This window comes from Calypte anna, chromosome 5, assembly GCF_003957555.1.
Source record: "Calypte anna isolate BGI_N300 chromosome 5, bCalAnn1_v1.p, whole genome shotgun sequence".
NCBI classification, from domain to species: Eukaryota; Metazoa; Chordata; class Aves; order Apodiformes; family Trochilidae; genus Calypte; species Calypte anna.
Window position 1 is genome coordinate 800,126 of NC_044250.1, and position 17,479 is coordinate 817,604.

General features: G+C 52.1%; 1 protein-coding gene across 2 annotated transcripts; it reads left to right on the forward strand.

Annotated features, from left to right (window-relative positions):
- The first annotated feature begins 7,856 nt into the window (after nt 1–7,856).
- On the forward strand, nt 7,857–15,776 carry DRD4 (dopamine receptor D4). 2 transcript variants are annotated; one of them, XM_030451079.1, is made up of 4 exons: nt 7,857–8,143; nt 13,786–13,892; nt 14,327–14,874; nt 15,497–15,768. In XM_030451079.1, exons 1-4 carry the CDS (start codon nt 7,877–7,879, stop codon nt 15,697–15,699), a joined length of 1,125 nt encoding a protein of 374 aa, XP_030306939.1. In that variant the 5' UTR covers nt 7,857–7,876; the 3' UTR covers nt 15,700–15,768. The 2 variants fall into 2 exon arrangements, with proteins under 2 accessions (XP_030306939.1, XP_030306938.1); XM_030451078.1 differs by having other exon boundaries at nt 7,860–8,143; nt 13,780–13,892; nt 15,497–15,776.
- The last annotated feature ends 1,703 nt before the right edge of the window (nt 15,777–17,479 follow it).

The following is a 17,479-nucleotide window of genomic DNA, read 5'->3' on the forward strand; positions in this document are numbered from 1 at the left end:
TCCAGGCTGCCCAGGGCAGCACAGGGGTACTCACCAACCCCCCTCACACAACCTCACAGGGGTACTCACCAAACCCCTCACACAACCTCACAGGGGTACTCACCAACCCCCCTCACACAACCTCACAGGGGTACTCACCAAACCCCTCACACAACCTCACAGGGGTACTCACCAAACCCCCTCACACAACCTCACAGGGGTACTCACCAACCCCCCCCACACAACCTCACAGGGGTACTCACCAAACCCCTCACACAACCTCACAGGGGTACTCACCAAGCCCACCCACACAACCTCACAGGGGTACTCACCAAACCCTCCTCCCTCCAGGCTCTCAGCTAGGAACCACCACGGCCCCCTCCTCTCCATGGCCCCCTATAAATCTGCAGCCCTTATCAGAAGCAATTATTTGGCTAAAGATATGAATATGAGTAATCATGATTAACAGCAAATAATGCATCCAGGCTGGGATGTCCTTTTAATTACTCTCTAAATCTGATCAGGTGAATCACAGCAGTTTGATGGGCTGTATTTCTGCTGATGGGTGAGAATTCCTGCTTCTCTCTATAATGAGAGTAATTTGCTGGGCAAACATCCCTGTACCAATTGGTCCATTATGGTTGCCATCATTATCTCTCCTGACTTTAATTGTCCCTTGATAGGAGTTTAATCTTCTGTTGTTCTTTTTTTAATCCTGTCTTGGGCTTTGTTTGCACTTAGCAGGAGCTGTTGGAGAGTGTATGTGTACAGCTCTGCTTTGGCTGAACAACTTGGCACATTTTTAGGGCAAACATTTTCTGATCAGTAGGATGAGGGCTGACTTGTGCATGAGGGGATAATATCTTTCAATTTCTGGTTTCATCACCATGTCTGGGAAAGGTTTGCTGAGAACAGACTGTGTCACAGCTTCAAAGAGAGAAGCACTCTTAAACATGCACAGAAAACACCACGAATATATTCCCTGCCTGTGCTGGGGTTTGGAGCTCCTTGCTCTCAAATACTGCAACGAAAGGTGACATGGAAATGGAGGAAGAAAATAGGATTACAGCCTTTCTTTATGTTGTAAAAAGTAGCTTGGAAGGATTAATTGTTATAAATAAATCTTCTTATCCTCCAGTTGGAGAAGTAGGAGCTGTATTACACTTTCTCTTGCCTGCTTTTTTCCTTTGGAAAAGCAGAGGGCCTGTCAGAGCACCTGATCTGCCCTGTCACCTGCATCTGAAAGTCCAGCAGCAGGAACAAGGCAAGAAGGAAAAGAAGTTTGTTAAAAAAAAAAAAAAAAAAAGGCTAAACAACATCCAGGGAGCTACATATGACTGATCTGATTTTGTGATTTGCTTTGCTTTGCTTTGCTTTGCTTTGCAAACAACCCAATGGGGCTGACATGTCCCCAGTTTGCTGTGAGAACCCAACCAGGTCTAGACAAGAGTTGAGAGGCTGCAATGGTGAAGTCACCCCCTGATGGCAGCAGAGGGTGAGTAACAGGAGAGTAAAAGCTGTGGGATGCTGGCAGACCATGGACTAAGTAACCTGATGTAACAAAACATGGGTTTTGCCTTGCAGCAACAGTGGCAAAGAGTGAAAAGGTGAAGGGATAGAAAAGTCTGTGGCTGTTCCTAACGCTGCCGTGACATAATGCAGGTGACAACCACAGCCCTGAGCTTAAATCATGAGGTGAGGAGCTTCCTCTGGTGAGGAAACTCAGGACCAAGGAAACTCAACAGTTTTGCAAACTGGGTTTTATACCTGAATGAACTGGAGCCCAAACCAAATCCCCCATCCTGAAATAACATCTGATTCTCCTTTAATCAGAATTAACATTAAAATCTCATCAGGGGACATTATGGAAACAGGAGTGCTAAAGGATACTGCTTAGCTCTGAATAGAGCTTTGTGAATTTGCACCTTGCTTTTCCCCTTCTCCAATTGTCTGAGCATTCAGAGTGGGAGTGGAGATTCCTCTTGCCTGCATCCAGCAGGCACAAAGCCTGATTAAATCATCCATTAATGACTGTAATCTATCCCATCATCTCTGTGCAGGATCATTGTAGAGAAAATCTCCCCAGCATTGACTCAGAATGACAAAGGAAAAGGAAATTACTGCCCTCATCTGACCCCTGCTCCTTGCACAGCTTGCCTGAACCTGCAAAAAATCAGAGCTGAACTTGGCCTTGTCACCAGCTGCCAGTGCCTTCCCTGCTCATGGGACACAGGATCTGGAGCACTGAGGCCATCCATCAACACTCCTTGAGGAGAGCAGGGCGAGGTGTCCCAGAGAAGCAGGGATAAGGGATCTGTGAACCTTAGGGCCAGCCCTGAGCAGGAAGGGAGCTGCCCCGAGGTTGTGGTCAGGTGTAAAGGCACCAGGAGCTTTGTGCAGTCACTTGTGCTCAGGCTTGACACTGACTGACTGGCACTGAGAGCCTGGAGGAACCTCTGCTGAGCTGCATTAAGGAAATCCAGTTGCCACCAGTGCCAGGGCTATTCCCAGCAGCAGGCTGCTCCCTCTGGGCAGTGGGAGGGAAGAGTCACCAACCCTGCAGTGCAAAACACAGCATCTTAGAGCTGTGAAATTTCTCCATGGAGCCCCCTTGGCTGCCCAGCAGGTGCATCCCAACGTGATCCTTCAGCCTCTGCACTGCACCAGGGTCCAGAAAGCTGAGAGGTTGGGTCAGGACCATCTCATCCAGCACACATGTCCAGCAGTGGTGTCACAAGTCCTGAGGAAGCTGTCTAGGTGCTGACCTTCAAGCTGTTACCCCATCCAGTGGCAGCACCTGCCAATGGCATGGAAGTTTATTGAGGTCAGATGGTACTAGGAACTGCGTGGCTAAATCCTTCCTACGTAAAAATAAAATACCCTTTAATCAGCTTACAGGGTGTTCAGGAACTTCTACCTCCCCCATTCTTTTTTTTTTTTCTTTCTTAATATGTACATGTGCAAGGCCATGTGGACAGTGGGGGTTCTCTTGTGTGTTTGCAGCTGAGCCTTGAGCCTTGTGCAAGCAGCTGGCTGGGACACTGCTATCTCCTGAGAGCAGATTGGAGTCATTTGCTTGTACCAGTCCCAGGTCCATAAGAGAAAGGACCCTAATTGGAATAAGGGGATTGGAGGATTTAGCTTTCTAAATGCTCCTTTCTTGCAAAGGATAGTTTCAGGACTGGTTTTAATCTTTACCACTTGATTTTGTAGTTTGGGATGCAAAAGAGTTGAGTGGGATGAGAGGAAGGGGTGAGGAGGAGCAGCTGTAGGTGGGCTTGGGAGAGAAAGGGAGAAGGAAAATCACAGCCCTGTGTGGCTGTGGGACCTCAACAAAACCCCTACCTCACTCCCAAGCTGCCAGCAGTCTCCACAGTGTGGGATGGATGGATGGATGGACAGGTTCCAGTGCAGGGACATGCTGTGGCAGCAGCTTCCTCCCCAGGGCTGCTGTGGCCTCCTGGCCAGGCCAGGCTCTGCCCAGTTGGACTTACCTCACACCTTGGCTCTGAGAGCTCCAAGTGCCCTCTGCAGAGCAGAGCTGGGTGCTGGTGCTGCTCACACCTCTGACCTCTGTCCAGAATCTCAGCTGCTTGCTGTGTCTGGGGGAAGGGAGGAAGTTCACCAGGGAGTTAATGTAAGGGGTAAGGAGGAGCTGGGTCCTGGCTGGCAGGCAGGCTTGGCCCAGCTGTTCCAGGTGTTAATGCCAGCAATGAGCACAGCTGCATCCTCTCTGGGCTTTGGCAGGGCTCTGGAAGGATATCCCCTGCAGGTGCACAAGAAGAGGCTCTGTGAAGAAGAGGCTGGAAGGAGGTGCATTAGAGGTGCTTGCTGCTCACAGCTGTGCCTTGCCAACACAGTCAGCCCGTGCTGCTTTGCAGGTCTCCTCCACAGGAGGTTTTTCATAAGGAGTGACTTTAATAAGCTCAGTGATGTTTTAAAACCAATCGGGGCTCTTGAAGTTTATTAATTCGATCTGCCCTCTGGCACAAGCCCTTGTGCTTCACCAGGTTGCCCCTGCACGAGATCAGTTCTGTGGCTTAGTCTGAAACCAGGCATCAGCAAAAATATCTAGTTTGGACTCTAATCTAACAGAGACAGAAAATCCAGCCATTTTCTCTCTAGTTTCATCCCCACAGCTAATCACTATTAAATATACATGAATTGTTACATCTTGCACACATTTATCATAACTTGCCAGAATGTTAAATGTCAAAAGATCCATTCAGTGTGTACATAAATCCCTGCAGCTGCTTAGAGAGACTGAGAGAGCCTGAAAAGAGCTGTCACCCTCATCCCCTCCTGCCTGGGTTCACCTGAGAGGCAGGATGCTGCCTCTGGCTCTTTTCTTGGAAATGCATTACAGGCAGATTGTAAAGCAGGACAGCTTTGCTGAGAATGAGACTTTGACAGAGAATTGCTCAGCCAAATATGCCAAATGAAAGGAACAGGACTGGCTCTAAAAGCTCTCTATTTCCCTCCTTTTGTTCTGAACTGAAGACAGCCCCAGAAATCTCTTACCCAGCTCTCAGGGTGTGATTCAACAGCCCAGTTTAGGCACCTCTGTGCTGAAACCTGGACAGGTGATTTTTTATTGTCCTTTTCTATTTCAAACTTCAGTGCCTCAAGTGTGAAAAGCTATGGTTAGAAAAGTTCCACGTCTTTTGGGAGACTGACAGATGTCTCACTTTGTGACCTTCCTGATCCTTTGACCTGCTTGGCAATCAAATCCTCCTCGTTAACACCTGGAGGAGCTCTGGGGGATTCCTCCCCACTCCTTGCCTGGCTCCAGCTCCACCCCACCACTTCCAGCACCCAGAGCCTTGCTGGAAACCAACTGCACTGCTCGTGTTCCTCAGTTCCCTTTAAAACCACCCTGCCCAGCACAGCCAGGGGGCAGATCTCCTCCTGCTTTGTTGGTTTGCAGCTCTCTGGCAGCTGAGCTTGGAGGTGGCTGTAGGGCAGTGACAGTGACATTGTCCTTGGCTAGCAAGGGCTTTGCTTGCCAGAGGCTGTGGCTGCAGATGCCTGGCACAGAAGGAAAGGCAGAGATCTGAGAGGTCCTGGGGACCAGAGCCTCATTCCCCTGTGTCTGACAGGCACTGACATGGGTTTAAATCCATCCCTGCACAGATGTTTCTCTGAGGGATCAGACTGCCAGATAACGAGGGGGAAACTGAAGCAGAGTGTGCACAGTGAGGCTGAGGTGTCCATGCTAGCAGAGGGGTGCTGTTCATACCTCCTGTCCCTCAGAGCACCTACTTAGGACAAAAGAACATTATTTTCTGATGAAAAGCACACCTGTGGGTGGCTTCCAGAGCCCCTCCACCTGCCTGCCCTGAGCCAGCAGGTTGTCACAGTGTGATGGGGGAGCCAGGACCCTCTCCTGGCTATGCAGCCAAGCAAAAGAGGGTTCAAACCTCCTGAGCACAAGAGACTCTCCCCAAAGGTGCTTTAGGGATTCACTGTCCATCGTTCTGACACACAACTCTTCCTGCTTTCCACAAGGGTGACAAATGACTCTGTCCTTTGTCATCTTCTCTTTCTTGCAGTGACATGAGATGGCTTCTTTGGAGATGTTGATGTGTTGCAGACCTTCCTTCTCCTCTGCTAGGAGGACAGTTCATCTTATCCAAGAGAGGGACTGTGTCTAATATCTATACCTGCTCAGAGACTAAAAGGGTTCTTCCCTGTTAGCCTTTGCTCTCCAGGATTCCCCGTGGGAATCACAGCTCCCACAGGATCTGTCCAGCTGGGAGCTGACTCACCAGGATGTGGTTCACAACCTCTGCATCTCCCAAGGGACACACTGCAGGCAGACACAGAGGGACTGGGGGAGTCACAAGGATTACTGCAGCCTCTGAATGTGTGATGGATGAGCTGCCCTAATTAGTGCTTTGCAGGGCTGCTCTTTTTTGGAAGTCAAAAGGCTTTTTTTCACATTAGTTTAATCCACTCCAGGATTAAACTTATTTAGGATTAAGGAACTGCTAGTCTGGAATAAGAGCTTCCACGCTGAGAATCAAGAGTCATTCTGCACTAACCCACAGGGGAAATCAAGATAATGAATATAAATTAAGTGTTAAAGTGGATTAGATAAATGGCATTAATCCCTGTGGGAAGGCAGGAGGCCTGCAGTCACCATTTGATCTTGCTCTCTTTGCTGGTTTAAAGATAAATAAATTAAGGATATTCTGTTGGCACAGGGTTCCAGTGCAGCTTCCTGAATGCATTTCAGGACCTCCTTTGGCTCATCTGAGTTGGTTTCTTGCAGTGGAAGGGCTCTGGTGAAGGCAGCTTCACTGCACCAGCCCCTCACTGAGTGAAGGCTGTGACAGCAGCACTTGTGCCAGCTAAGTTTTAGGGACCAGCCAGCAAAGGTCTGACTGGGTGATAGAAATCACCAAGGAGATCCACAGTATCAAGATATATGGGCTTAAAAACCACCAGTGGGGTAGTTTTGTCCCAGTTTACTACGCTGGATAAAATGCATCTTCCTTGTCTGGACTTCCAGCAGATGAGGACGTTGCCAAATGAACTCTTCTTAACCTGCTGGATGTGCAGTCGTGCTTGTGCCCACCTGAGTCCAACACAAACTATTCCCCAAGGAATGTGGGAGCACAGGCAGAGCAGAAGGCGTGGGAGTACCCACTCCAGTGCTGATGCTGAGAGTGCCAGATTTAGAGAAAGACCTGGTGGTCCCCTGGAAAGCAGATGGAAGTGGCTGTCCTGTGCTCTGCAGGACTGATTTAAGTGCATGTCAAAGCTGGGGCAGCTGGCAGAGGGAGAGGACCAGGCAAATCCAGATCCATGGGTACTGGCATCAACACAGGTCTGGCAAAGCTGCACTGAGGATGGGAGAGGGGGGTAGGAGAACTCAGTAGCTGTAAAGTGATGGCATTCTTCCTGGCTTTGGAAAAGGTTTGGGAGCCACTGGCCAGATTGCCAGCAAAGGGCTGAAACCAAGGGGGTATTCTCCTTCTCAGGTATGAAATCAGGGAGGCCCTCATGCCAAGAACCATCATGTTCACACACAGAATCCCCACTGCAGGAGCCCCAGCCCTTGGTTTTTATCTTTCTGCAGTGTTACTTGTACAGGAGTCACTTGACCCGCAAAAAAAGTCAAGTCACAAGCCCAGATGACAGAACAAAACATACAACTAAAGGAAAAAAACCCAAACAAACCAAAGAAGCCTAAAACATGCCAGTGCAGGGGCTTTTCTATTTGTCATTCCCAGCTTTGAAAGAAATGTTGTGTTGCTTCTTTACCACCCCCAGAGCCAGGGACAGCAGCTTTGGGAACCCGGAGCATCCCCCGAGGGCAGCTGACCTCAGGAGGTACTTTCGCTACGTCCCGGTGGAGTTTTTCCTTTTCCTCCTGCTCGAGAGGCAACGAGAAACCCGATCTTGGGAGAAGGAGCCTTGAAGGAGGAGGCTGCTGGGGTGAGGTGAAGGGTAAGGTGTTAATCCTCGGCTTTGGGTTGTTGGTTTTCTTTAAAGCCCCGGGCTGACGGCGCTCGCTCCGCAGCAGCTCGGTTACAAAGAGGGCTCGGTCCCACCGGGAGCATCCCGCCGGTGCTGGACCTTACCTCCGGACCGGGGGCGTCTGGGGGCTTCCCGGCTGCCGCAGCGGCTCTTCGGGGGCTGGAAGGGGGAGGGGACACCGGCAGCCTGCCCTCCCTCCCTGCCCCATAAGCTGCTCGGTGACCCGGTCGGAGCCGCGGGGGCCGGAGCCGGGTGGAGCTGCCGGCGGCGGAGGCTCCGCCCCGCTCCGCGGAAAGTTTGGGGCCGATCCGGCCCGCACCGGAGCCTCGAGGGCGGCGGGACCTGAGTCGGGAGCCCTCGGCGGGGGAAGGAGCTCCCATGCTCCGGGCTGCCGGGGCGTCGCCGCGGCTCCATGGGGAACGGCAGCACCGGAGCCGCTCCCTGCAACGGCACCGAGCTGCCCCCGCCGCCCCCGCCCCCGCCGGGAAGCCACAACATCGCCGCCCTGGTGCTGGGCATCATCCTCATCCTCCTCATCGTGGGGGGCAACGGGCTGGTGTGCCTCAGCGTCTGCACCGAGCGGGCCCTGAAGACCACCACCAACTACTTCATCGTCAGCCTCGCCGTCGCAGACCTACTGCTCGCCCTCCTCGTCCTGCCGCTCTATGTCTACTCCGAGGTGAGGCTGACCGGGGGGCTGCGGGGGCACCGGGGGACAGGGGGAGGTGATTTTGTTATGCCCGGAGGTCCTGAAAGTTATAGGTGAGGGGGACCGGCAAGAGACCAAGCCTGGAGGGTTAAAGCCCCTCTCCGGGTTTGTTCCCCACCTCCGTCCATCCTCTCCGGTTCAGCAGTGCCACTGCCCCTGGGGACAGCTCCTGCCCTTCTGCTCCGGCCGCTCCCCTCCAGGGATGCTCGAGCTGCTTTCAAACCACCGCGGCTCTTCCACTCTTAGTCCAGGGCATCGCTGCTGCATTCCCCACCTCTGTTGGGTCCAAGTTCGTGCCCCCCCACGCCGCCCTCCCCGGCTATCGCCGCGCTGCAGATGTACCCGGTGGAGATGGAGCGGGGTGTCTGCCCCGCGCTGGGTCAGCAGCTCTGAGGAGCCCTGGCACCTCACAGTTCCCAGGTTGCCATCACCAAATGGTTAGGAAGGGACAGAGAGCTCCTGAGCTGTGCTTTGTCTGGTGTAAGGGGATCAGGTTTGGGTGGTAAGGGAGATCTGGAGCCAGGAAAGAGGTTTCTGTGTTGAGCTGAGCAGGGGAAGCTGTCATCTTAGGAAGTGAGATGGCATTTGGTGACCTGCATCAAGGGGGGTTTGGTCACCTCGCTTCAGGCCTTGTCCTGGCAGGTTCTCTGGTTCACAAGAGCCTGATCCTGTGTGATATGGTGGGTGTGGAAATAGACCTTGGGTAATTTGGGGTCAGGCTTTCTGTTCACTGCCACAACTTCTTCACCTGAAACTGTGAGCTGAGGGAAAGAAGAACGGAAGCTCCTGTGGCTGAGTGGTTTTGCATCTCTGCCTTTTTGCCAAAGGGAGAGAGAAACGTGTGCTGCACTTCCAGGGGACTGAAAAGGCCTTGAGATTGCAGAGGGGTTTGTTGGGAGGCTGCATAGAACCTGCCCCGTGGCCCCAGTGGCTCTTCCCCTGCTCAGGAGGATGGGAGCAGCAGCTGTGCTGTACCTGCCCCTGTGGCACCTGATGGGGGAAAGAAAGAGTCCTCTGCTTCCCAGATGTGGAGAGAGCCAGGATGCAACCTGTGCACTGTGAGCATCCCCAGCAAGATGGAGTCTGGGGACTGGGGGCAAGGGGGGTGTCAGACAAGCCTTGTGGCTTCTGATAGCCACATGACTGTAAGGTGGAGGGGTAGGTGAAAGCATCTATCCCCATGAGAGAGACCCTGTGGCTGGCACAGGAGCAGACCAGCAGGGCTCAGGCCCTTGCAGCTCCCCTTCTGTCCCATGCCAGGGAATGCTCAGTGCCTGACAGGGCTGGGTCTGTATTTTCTTAAGCAAGGCAGGCTGGGGATTAGAGCTTAGCATGCCTTTAGCTTACCTGGACCTAAGAGTCTGCAGGACATCCTGACCTCTCTGACAGAGATGTTCTGGAGGGACAAGTTCAGCTGAGGACCCTTAAGAAGGGGCAGTGAAGAACAGGAGCATTGGCTTCTCCTCTCTTCCTCTCACACTAACAAGAACCACCACCCCACACATGCTATTTGGTTTTAGTGGCTTTGCTTTTCCCTTATTAACTCAGTTTTGGTGGACAGAAAATTTCTGTCTTAATGATTCTTTTCAGCTACTTCTTGCTAATTGGATTTCCCTTTTTTTCCCCTTGCTCTTTCTGTTGTCTCTCCATGCCTCCAGTTCCCATTTCTGGAGGCAGATGCAGGTTTGAGTTCTCTTGGCATGTGTAAAATGCTAATGAACACTCTGGGGTGCTTCTGGAAATGAGCTATCGTGGGGCTTTCCCTGGGTACCACAGACATCCCACCAATTCTAGATACTCAGGAAACAGGTCTTCAGCTCTGTATGAGCTTTAAAAGCCTGCTCTGTCCAGCCTGTGCCTGAGCTGTGCTGCTTTGGGTGTTCACTTCCTCCTTAGTACAGCTCCTAACAGAGTAAAGGTGGGCTGGGGGGGCTTAAGGGAAAACATGAAGAATTGGCTGAGAGGGTAAGGTTCGATTTCTCTTTTAGCAGGAACAGAACAATAACCTCTGAAAGCTTCCTTAATTCAGCTCTGTCACTTTGTGCTTTTTCCCCATGAGAAGGCTCCTTGTGCTAGGTTTGTGGAAGCATTCCTCCCAGGCAGGGGCTTAGAAGACAGCTGGAGGGGTTGAAACTTTGGAGGTGGCATCTGATGTCCCCACAAAACAACAGATCTCCCTCCAGCTTCAGTGGGGAGGTGGCTCCTTCCTGGGAGATGCAGATTATCCTTTGCTGCTGTTCACAGAATCCTGAGCACAGTGGGAGGGACCTTGATCGTCCCTGTTATTTCCAGCTGTTAAGAAAGCTTGTTCTGATGCCTTAGCAGCAGTTGTTGACACACTCTCTCCTTTTGTACTTCTGAAAGAGCCATCACAACTCTTTGTCAGAGCTAAACTTTCAGTCCATGGGGAGGATTCACAAGTCTTGGCTGCAGGAAGCCAAACTGTGCCTTAGTCCTTTCCTGGATGTCCCTTGTTTGTACCTGCAGAGCTGGAGGGTTGCTGCAAGTAGGTGCTGGACAAGGGGAAAATTGTTTTATGTGGCCACACGGGTTGCTCTTCTGAACCATTTCAGTCTCTGCAGTCTCCACTGAAACAGGAGCTTGGCAGAAGCAGGGAAATGGGGCAATTTCCTTAGCCCTGTCCTCACCTGTGCAGCACCAGCACACTGCCCCCTGAGCCCTGCCCTGTCCTAAATCTCTGTAGTATTCAGTGTGCGTTGTTGGGAGTTCTTCAGGCTGTATTTCTCTCCTCATTAATTTGTCCTGGCAAATTTACCTACCTTAGCAGCTCAAGTTAATGCTTAGGGCCTTAATGAGAAAGTGATCAAACTGGTGTTTCAAAGCTGGTCTTCCAGAAATCCAGGTGCTGTTGTCATTTCTCATCCTTCACAACCTGATGGAACCAAGAAGCACCTCATGGATGGGAAAGGAAGAAGCTTTCCATTGCTTTAAAGCATCTGTGGCTGAACAGCTCCTGAGCCTGTGGACATGAAGTGCAGGGCAGTGTTTGCAGCCAGTTTCTCTTTGGAAGAAATACACCATAGAAAACCTTGTGCACCCTGACCATCCTTCCTTCTCTTTGGGGTGCAGATTTGGCTGGAGGTGCACTAGTGCTGCCTGCCCACTCTGGGGCAGTGGTTGGAGCCCCAGCAGCCCTTCAGGAAGCCCTCGGTGACCAGTGACATTCCCAGCAGTGAGGGAAGGCTCCAGACTGAACAGATTGCTCCTGTACTCAGCTGCAGAACATCCCTCCCACCTGCCTGGCTCTCTGAACTCCAGCCCCCTCCTTAATCCAGGCTGAGGGCCTGAGCTGTGGAAGGGGCTGCTGCAGGCAGTGCTGGCAGGAGCCCTGCAGGCAGGGTTATGTAAACATCTTTACCACTTAGATCTCTGGAAGTGATTAGGAAAATAGGAAACACTTTTAGCAGCTCTGCATGTGTGCCCAGCTCCTTCTCCAGGTCCTTCCCAGCACACATCCCCGGGTGACAGAGCAGCCAGTACTGATCACACGAGCTCTTTTCTTGGAGGGGATCATACAGAAAGATGTGAGGGTGTCAGCATGCCACTGGTATAGAAAGATCTCTTCTTCCAGCATATCATGTGCCTGGGATGTGGTTCAGCTGACAGGAGACCAGACCTCTACCCTCCTGCAGGTTCCCTGTGAGTGCATGTCATCCTTTTTGCAGCAGTGGTCAGGATGCCTTTCCTGGAATCTTAGAGCTTCAGTGGAAACAGATGTTCTCCTGGCTGATGCCTGAGCCACACACTCTGCACAAAGTTCTGGGGAGGTGACCCAGGCCAGCAATTAGAAATCTATTTTCTTTTCAGTGACCAATGACAGGGAAAGGTGGCTTTGAATTTTGGACCCTCATAATGTTTCGAATGGATGATCACACTTGCTCCTCATTCCTGGAAAACTTTGATCTCCATTATTTAAGTCAAGAAAGGATCTTGGAGCAGAGGTGAGGCCCCCTCTGTCTTGTGCTTCATTTTATCTTGTTAAGGGAGACAGTTTGCCAGCAGAACATCTGCTTTGCTGTGTGACCAGCTGGCAGTGTCTTCTCAGCACCAGCTCTCCTGACCAGGCATGGCTGGAGGAAAACAAGGGGCCTCAAGCTGAAAAAGCAGAGAACTCACCAAAGCTGATGGGAGTAGAAGTGCTCTGGAGCATTTCATAAAGGCAGCTTGAGCTGTTCATGATCCCTAAAGCTTTACACTGCGTGCCCTGATGGGCTAATCTTCTGCAGCCTCCTGTGATTAGCTGCCCCTGCATCCCATGACCCAGCAAAGCCAGCTATGCTTCTAATCCAAAGTTGCTCACTCATCAGAGAGGTGCTGGGCACACTTTGCTAAGGTGGGCAGGTGAGAAACGTGGAATAACAGCAAGTCCTGTGCCAGCACTTTCCTGGGAGCCATGGGGAAAAGGGAAGTGTTTGCAGCAGCTTCTGAGTGCCCAACTTGAACCTCATGACAAAAGCTGTGTTCTCTGAAGTGCTGCAGCCACAGAGCTCTCCTCCTTTTCAGAATCAGTGAGCACCCCAGAATCAGAAACAGGTTCTGAGAACTGTAGCCCAGGTAATCTGACCTGAGCTTGTCAGGATCCCAGTGAGCTTGGCAAAAAATTGAGGGCTGTTTTTGTCTGGAAAAAAAAAGACAAACAGCTCAGACCTGTCCCTCAGGAGGGCTGATGCATTGCCATGATTGACATTCAGTGCCTCCCTCAGCTTTGGATGCAAAAGGACACATGGTTGGTGCCATGTGCTGAAAAGGACTTAATGAATCCTGTCTTATTTCTGTGCTCCTTGAGCTTATCCTTCCATTCCCATTTTCCAACAGCTGCCTTCCCAGCACGCTGCTCAGCAAATGTTCCTGTTCCACAAGCTGCTCTTGATAAACTGCAGCCCCTTGCTTTGCAGTTTTGGCTTTGTTTTGGTTGGTTGTTTTTCCTGAGGATTATTTGGGATGCAGCAGCATGGATGTTTAACTGACATCTCTTGTATGGCAGAGTTAATACTGCCCAATGCTACAGGCCCATCACACAGCTGCCCCTGTCCTCTGGCTGGCAGCACTTCTGTCTTGCCCTGGGTGCCTGTAGGGAGAGCCAACAAGAGGTGGTATCTGACTGGCTTGAGATGGGCTCAGGAGGCTGACCTGGTGCTGAGTGTGCCAGAAGGAACCAGTTGTGTGACACAGAAACTGTTCCCATCATCTGGAGAAGCGAGGACATGAGAAGTGGGAGCAGAGCTTTGTGCTGTGTCCTTGTGGCAGAGCCTCTGCCCACCTCCTCTGTGACCAGTAGTGGTGATGCTGCTCAGCTCTGCAGTCCTGGGGAGGTTTTGGGGTGGGGAGCTGGGGGTTTGGAGCCTGGGGGCTGTCACTGCACTGCCCTGTGGCCACACTGTGGGCTTGGTTCTCCAGCCAAGCTCTGAGCAAGCTGTGAGCTCTGGCACGGGGCTGGTGTGCTGGCAGAGAAGGGCCAGGGCAGGGCCTCAGGACCTCAGGCTCCTTGGATGGAGGAAACCTTGGGTGGTGCCCAGGAATGGAGTTGGTTGCTGGCAGTTTCAGGCTGCAGGACATGGATCTGCTGACCCTGGGAATCCTGTCAGTTCCAGGGAGGTGTGTGGTCCCTCAGCACCGTGCTCTGCGACGCCCTGATGACCATGGATGTGATGCTGTGCACAGCTTCCATCTTCAACCTCTGTGCTATCAGCGTGGATCGGTGAGTGCCTTCCTCCTCCTCTTCCTCCTCCTCACCCCAGAGGAGGGGGAGCTCTGAGTGTGTTGTTGACATCCAGCTGCTTCCATGCACACCCCTGCAGGGAGGCCAGATCCTGTTCTACCCCAGAGGAGGTGTTCTGCCCTGCCACCCTTCCCATCACCAGCTTGTGTCCCACCAGTACCTGTGTGGTGGCCAAGAGCAGAGCTGTGGGACAAGGCCTGAGCCTCCTCTGGGCTTCTGAGCCTCTGGGGAGCCCTTTGGGGGCTTTTCTGATGGGGAGGTTGAGGTTGTCCCTGGGATTTAGCCCAGGCCTTTCTGTCAATGAATCAAGAGGGGAGAAGGATAATAATAAGCAGCTTTGGGACCACTCTCTGATGGTGCCAGTGGTGAGACCACCACCCTGGGGCTGACTCACCTGGTGCCTGTATTGTCAGGTTTATTGCTGTGTCAATCCCACTGAACTACAACCGGCGGCAGATCGACCTGCGGCAGCTGATCCTGATATCCACCACCTGGATCTTCGCCTTCGCTGTGGCATCCCCGGTCATCTTTGGGCTCAACAACGTCCCAAACAGGGACCCCAGCTTGTGTCAGCTGGAGGATGACAACTACATCGTGTACTCCTCCATCTGCTCCTTCTTCATCCCCTGCCCTGTCATGCTGGTGCTCTACTGCGCCATGTTCCGAGGACTCAAGCGCTGGGAAGAAGCCAGGAAGGCCAAGCTCAGGGGCAGCATCTACGGCGCCTCCAGGAAGCTCCATCACCCCCCAGCCTTCATCACCAGGGAGCAGAGGGGACTGGAGCCAGGGGAGTGCAGCCCTTACACCTGCTCCAACCCCCCCGGGGACTGTGTGCTGAGCAATGGGATCCAGACTGTCTCCTACCCACACCTCAAGTACCCCCCCCCAGGACAGGGCCGCAAGAGAGCCAAGATCAACGGCCGGGAGCGCAAAGCCATGAGGGTGCTGCCCGTCGTCGTGGGTGAGCAGTGCTGGGAGAGGGCTGGGGCAGGGGGGGAAGGTGCCACCTTGTCCCACAGCAGGGCTCAGCCTGGCAAAGGGACCACACACTTGGTGGCCTCCCTACCAGGAGCCACACCACCCAGCTGCTTGGCAGCCACGAGGGTGGTGCTGAGAACCACGGGTTATCACAGGAGGAGGGTGAGATAAAATCCACCTCCTTCTGGTTCCACCTGCCCAGTGCCACTTCTTTGGTTCTCTCCTGCCTTTCTGTTTTACACTCACCCTCCCCTTCTTCCTGCTTCCTGTTGTGCCTATCTCCCTGTCCAAGGGTGTTTATCCCTGTCCCCCTGAGCCAGAGTAGTGCCAATAACCACCACCCGTGGGAAAGAGCCCCTGGATGGTGTTTGTAACCCAACCTTTTCTTCAAACAAGGCAAACCTGTGGCTCCTGATAAATGTGTACCCAAAGTGATACAGAACTTAGACCTTTTATCACCATTTAGGGTGAGAAAGGGATCCTAAATCTTTTGTCTGGGTGTAGGCCCAGCTCCAGATGTCAGCACAGTCTTGTTTGGCCCAGGCTGCTCACGTTAAACCCTTTAAGATTCCCATTACCTTCTCTCTTTAATGTCCCCCTGGCAGGTGCTTTCCTCTTCTGCTGGACACCTTTTTTTGTGGTCCACATTACCAGGGCTCTCTGCAAGTCCTGCACCATTCCCACTCAAGTCACCAGCACTGTCACTTGGTTGGGTTACCTCAACAGTGCTCTCAACCCCATCATTTACACCGTGTTCAACGCGGAGTTCAGGAACTTCTTCCGCAAGGTCTTACACCTCTTCTGCTGAGCCCCCGGGAGCTGGGGGGAGAAGGAAACCCCCAGGTTACTTTTTGTATAGTTCATTAAAGATCTATTTCTGCCTAAGGCCTGCTGTCTTTGTTGGGGAGCAGGGAAGGAGGAGAGGTGGCAGCTGAAGGATGCTGGTTCCCAGCTCTTTGTAGGAAGGACTTACCGGTGAGTACCAGTGGGCACAGCTCAGATTCTCTCCTCGCTGCAAACTGCAGGTGTAGCCACTCTTCTGAACTCCTTGTGCTTGATAAGAGATGCCACAAGTCAGCAGGGATGGATCTCAGCACAGCTCTTACTTTGAATTAAGGTGTTTGAGCTTAACTGCCCCTAAGCACTGTGCTGCCATCCACCCACCGGGCTGAGGAGGAACCTCAGAGGAACCCCAGCTAAAGTCACTTGTTCCCAGCTCACAAAGCAGCAGCCTTGCTAATTGCTGTTATTTCCCTGCTCAGAAATGGTGAAGCGTTGCCCTGAGGCTGCTGAGGAGGAGATCACAAGCTCCTTTTAAAAGCCCAGGGGGTGCTCTGGTTGTAATTTTGGCTGTAGCCACCCAAAGGCAGGATGATGTCACTGCTCATCCTCCAGCCACAGGTACCTGTCAGGAACCACTGCCAGGAACCACTGCCAGCCCCCACAGAAAAAAATCCTTTAAAGCTTTTGGTAAAGCTGCGTGCTGTGCCACCGAGGGTGGGCAGGGGCAGCAGCTAATGCCACTCGGGGCCTCAGGAGAGAAGAAAATGAGGATTGCCCAAAACAGCCATTTTCTGAGTAATGATTTTTGTGTAAGGTTGTAGCTTTCCAAGGGGTGATTTCTTTGCTTAGAAACAAATGGAAAAAAAGTACTGTGGGGAGGTTTGAAGCTTTCCTTGACTAGGAAAAACAACTGCACAATCAATTTATCATTAAGAAACAAATATACTAAATTCCCACAGGGAGTATACTGTGAAGTTTTGAGTTCTGGAGTTCACTGAGCTGGGGAGCAGCTGTCCCAGACACTGGGGCTCTCATGGGAAGCTCAGTTACAGATGAGGCAGAGCTATGATTTTTTTTCATTTAAGAAATTTCCCCTACTGCCATTTTTTTTTCCCTGAGGAGCTGCAATAAAGCCAGAAGACAGAACCCAGGGCTCTGCTGCACTCAGCCACAAACTACGTGATAATGCCGGGGGAAAACTTGCTCTGGGTTTGTGTGCTGCTGCCCAGGTACCTGCAGAAGCAGGAGATGTGGTGGTGTCCTGGTGTCCCAACTCACCTCTTCCTGCTGCTTCTTCCTTGTACCAGGACTGGGTTCTCTGTAGAAGACACAGGGAGAGCCAGAGGGGTGATGCCAACAGGAACATTCCAGAGCAGAAGCCAGGTTTGGCACTGCAAGTGCAGCTTCAGCACCTCTGGGTGCTGCTGAGGAAGGTGGCTGGGACAAAGCCCCAGAGCTGCACGAGGTGTGGGACATTCTGAGCTGCTCTGTTTTGTCAGAGCCCAAATGGGCAGCAGATGGAGGCAAGAAACCTGTAAATGAGCTGAGCCACCACAGCTCAATTCAGACTTCTCAATTAACTAATTGTCTTTAAGCTTTGGGAAGCAGGCAATCATCATTTACCAGTGTGAGCAGAAGCCATTAGAAATCCTGACACTGTGCTCTGGGGAAGCAGGAGTGAGCATTTTACTGTGGAAATCTAAGGAATTGCCCATTGTCTCCTTCCCAAGAGCTTCAGAGGAGTAATTTCTGTTCTCATCCTGCCTCGGGGTGTGCTTGGATTCCAGCTCCTTGGATTTCAGCTC

Excerpts from the sequence above, each read along its gene's own strand:
- DRD4 (XM_030451078.1), top strand. The coding sequence starts at position 7,877 with ATGGGGAACGGCAGCACCGGAGCCGCTCCCTGCAACGGCACCGAGCTG. Across the intron at positions 13,893-14,326 it reads TGTGCTATCAGCGTGGATCG|GTTTATTGCTGTGTCAATCC; the intron begins GTGAGTGCCTTC and ends CTGTATTGTCAG. Across the intron at positions 14,875-15,496 it reads GGTGCTGCCCGTCGTCGTGG|GTGCTTTCCTCTTCTGCTGG; the intron begins GTGAGCAGTGCT and ends TCCCCCTGGCAG.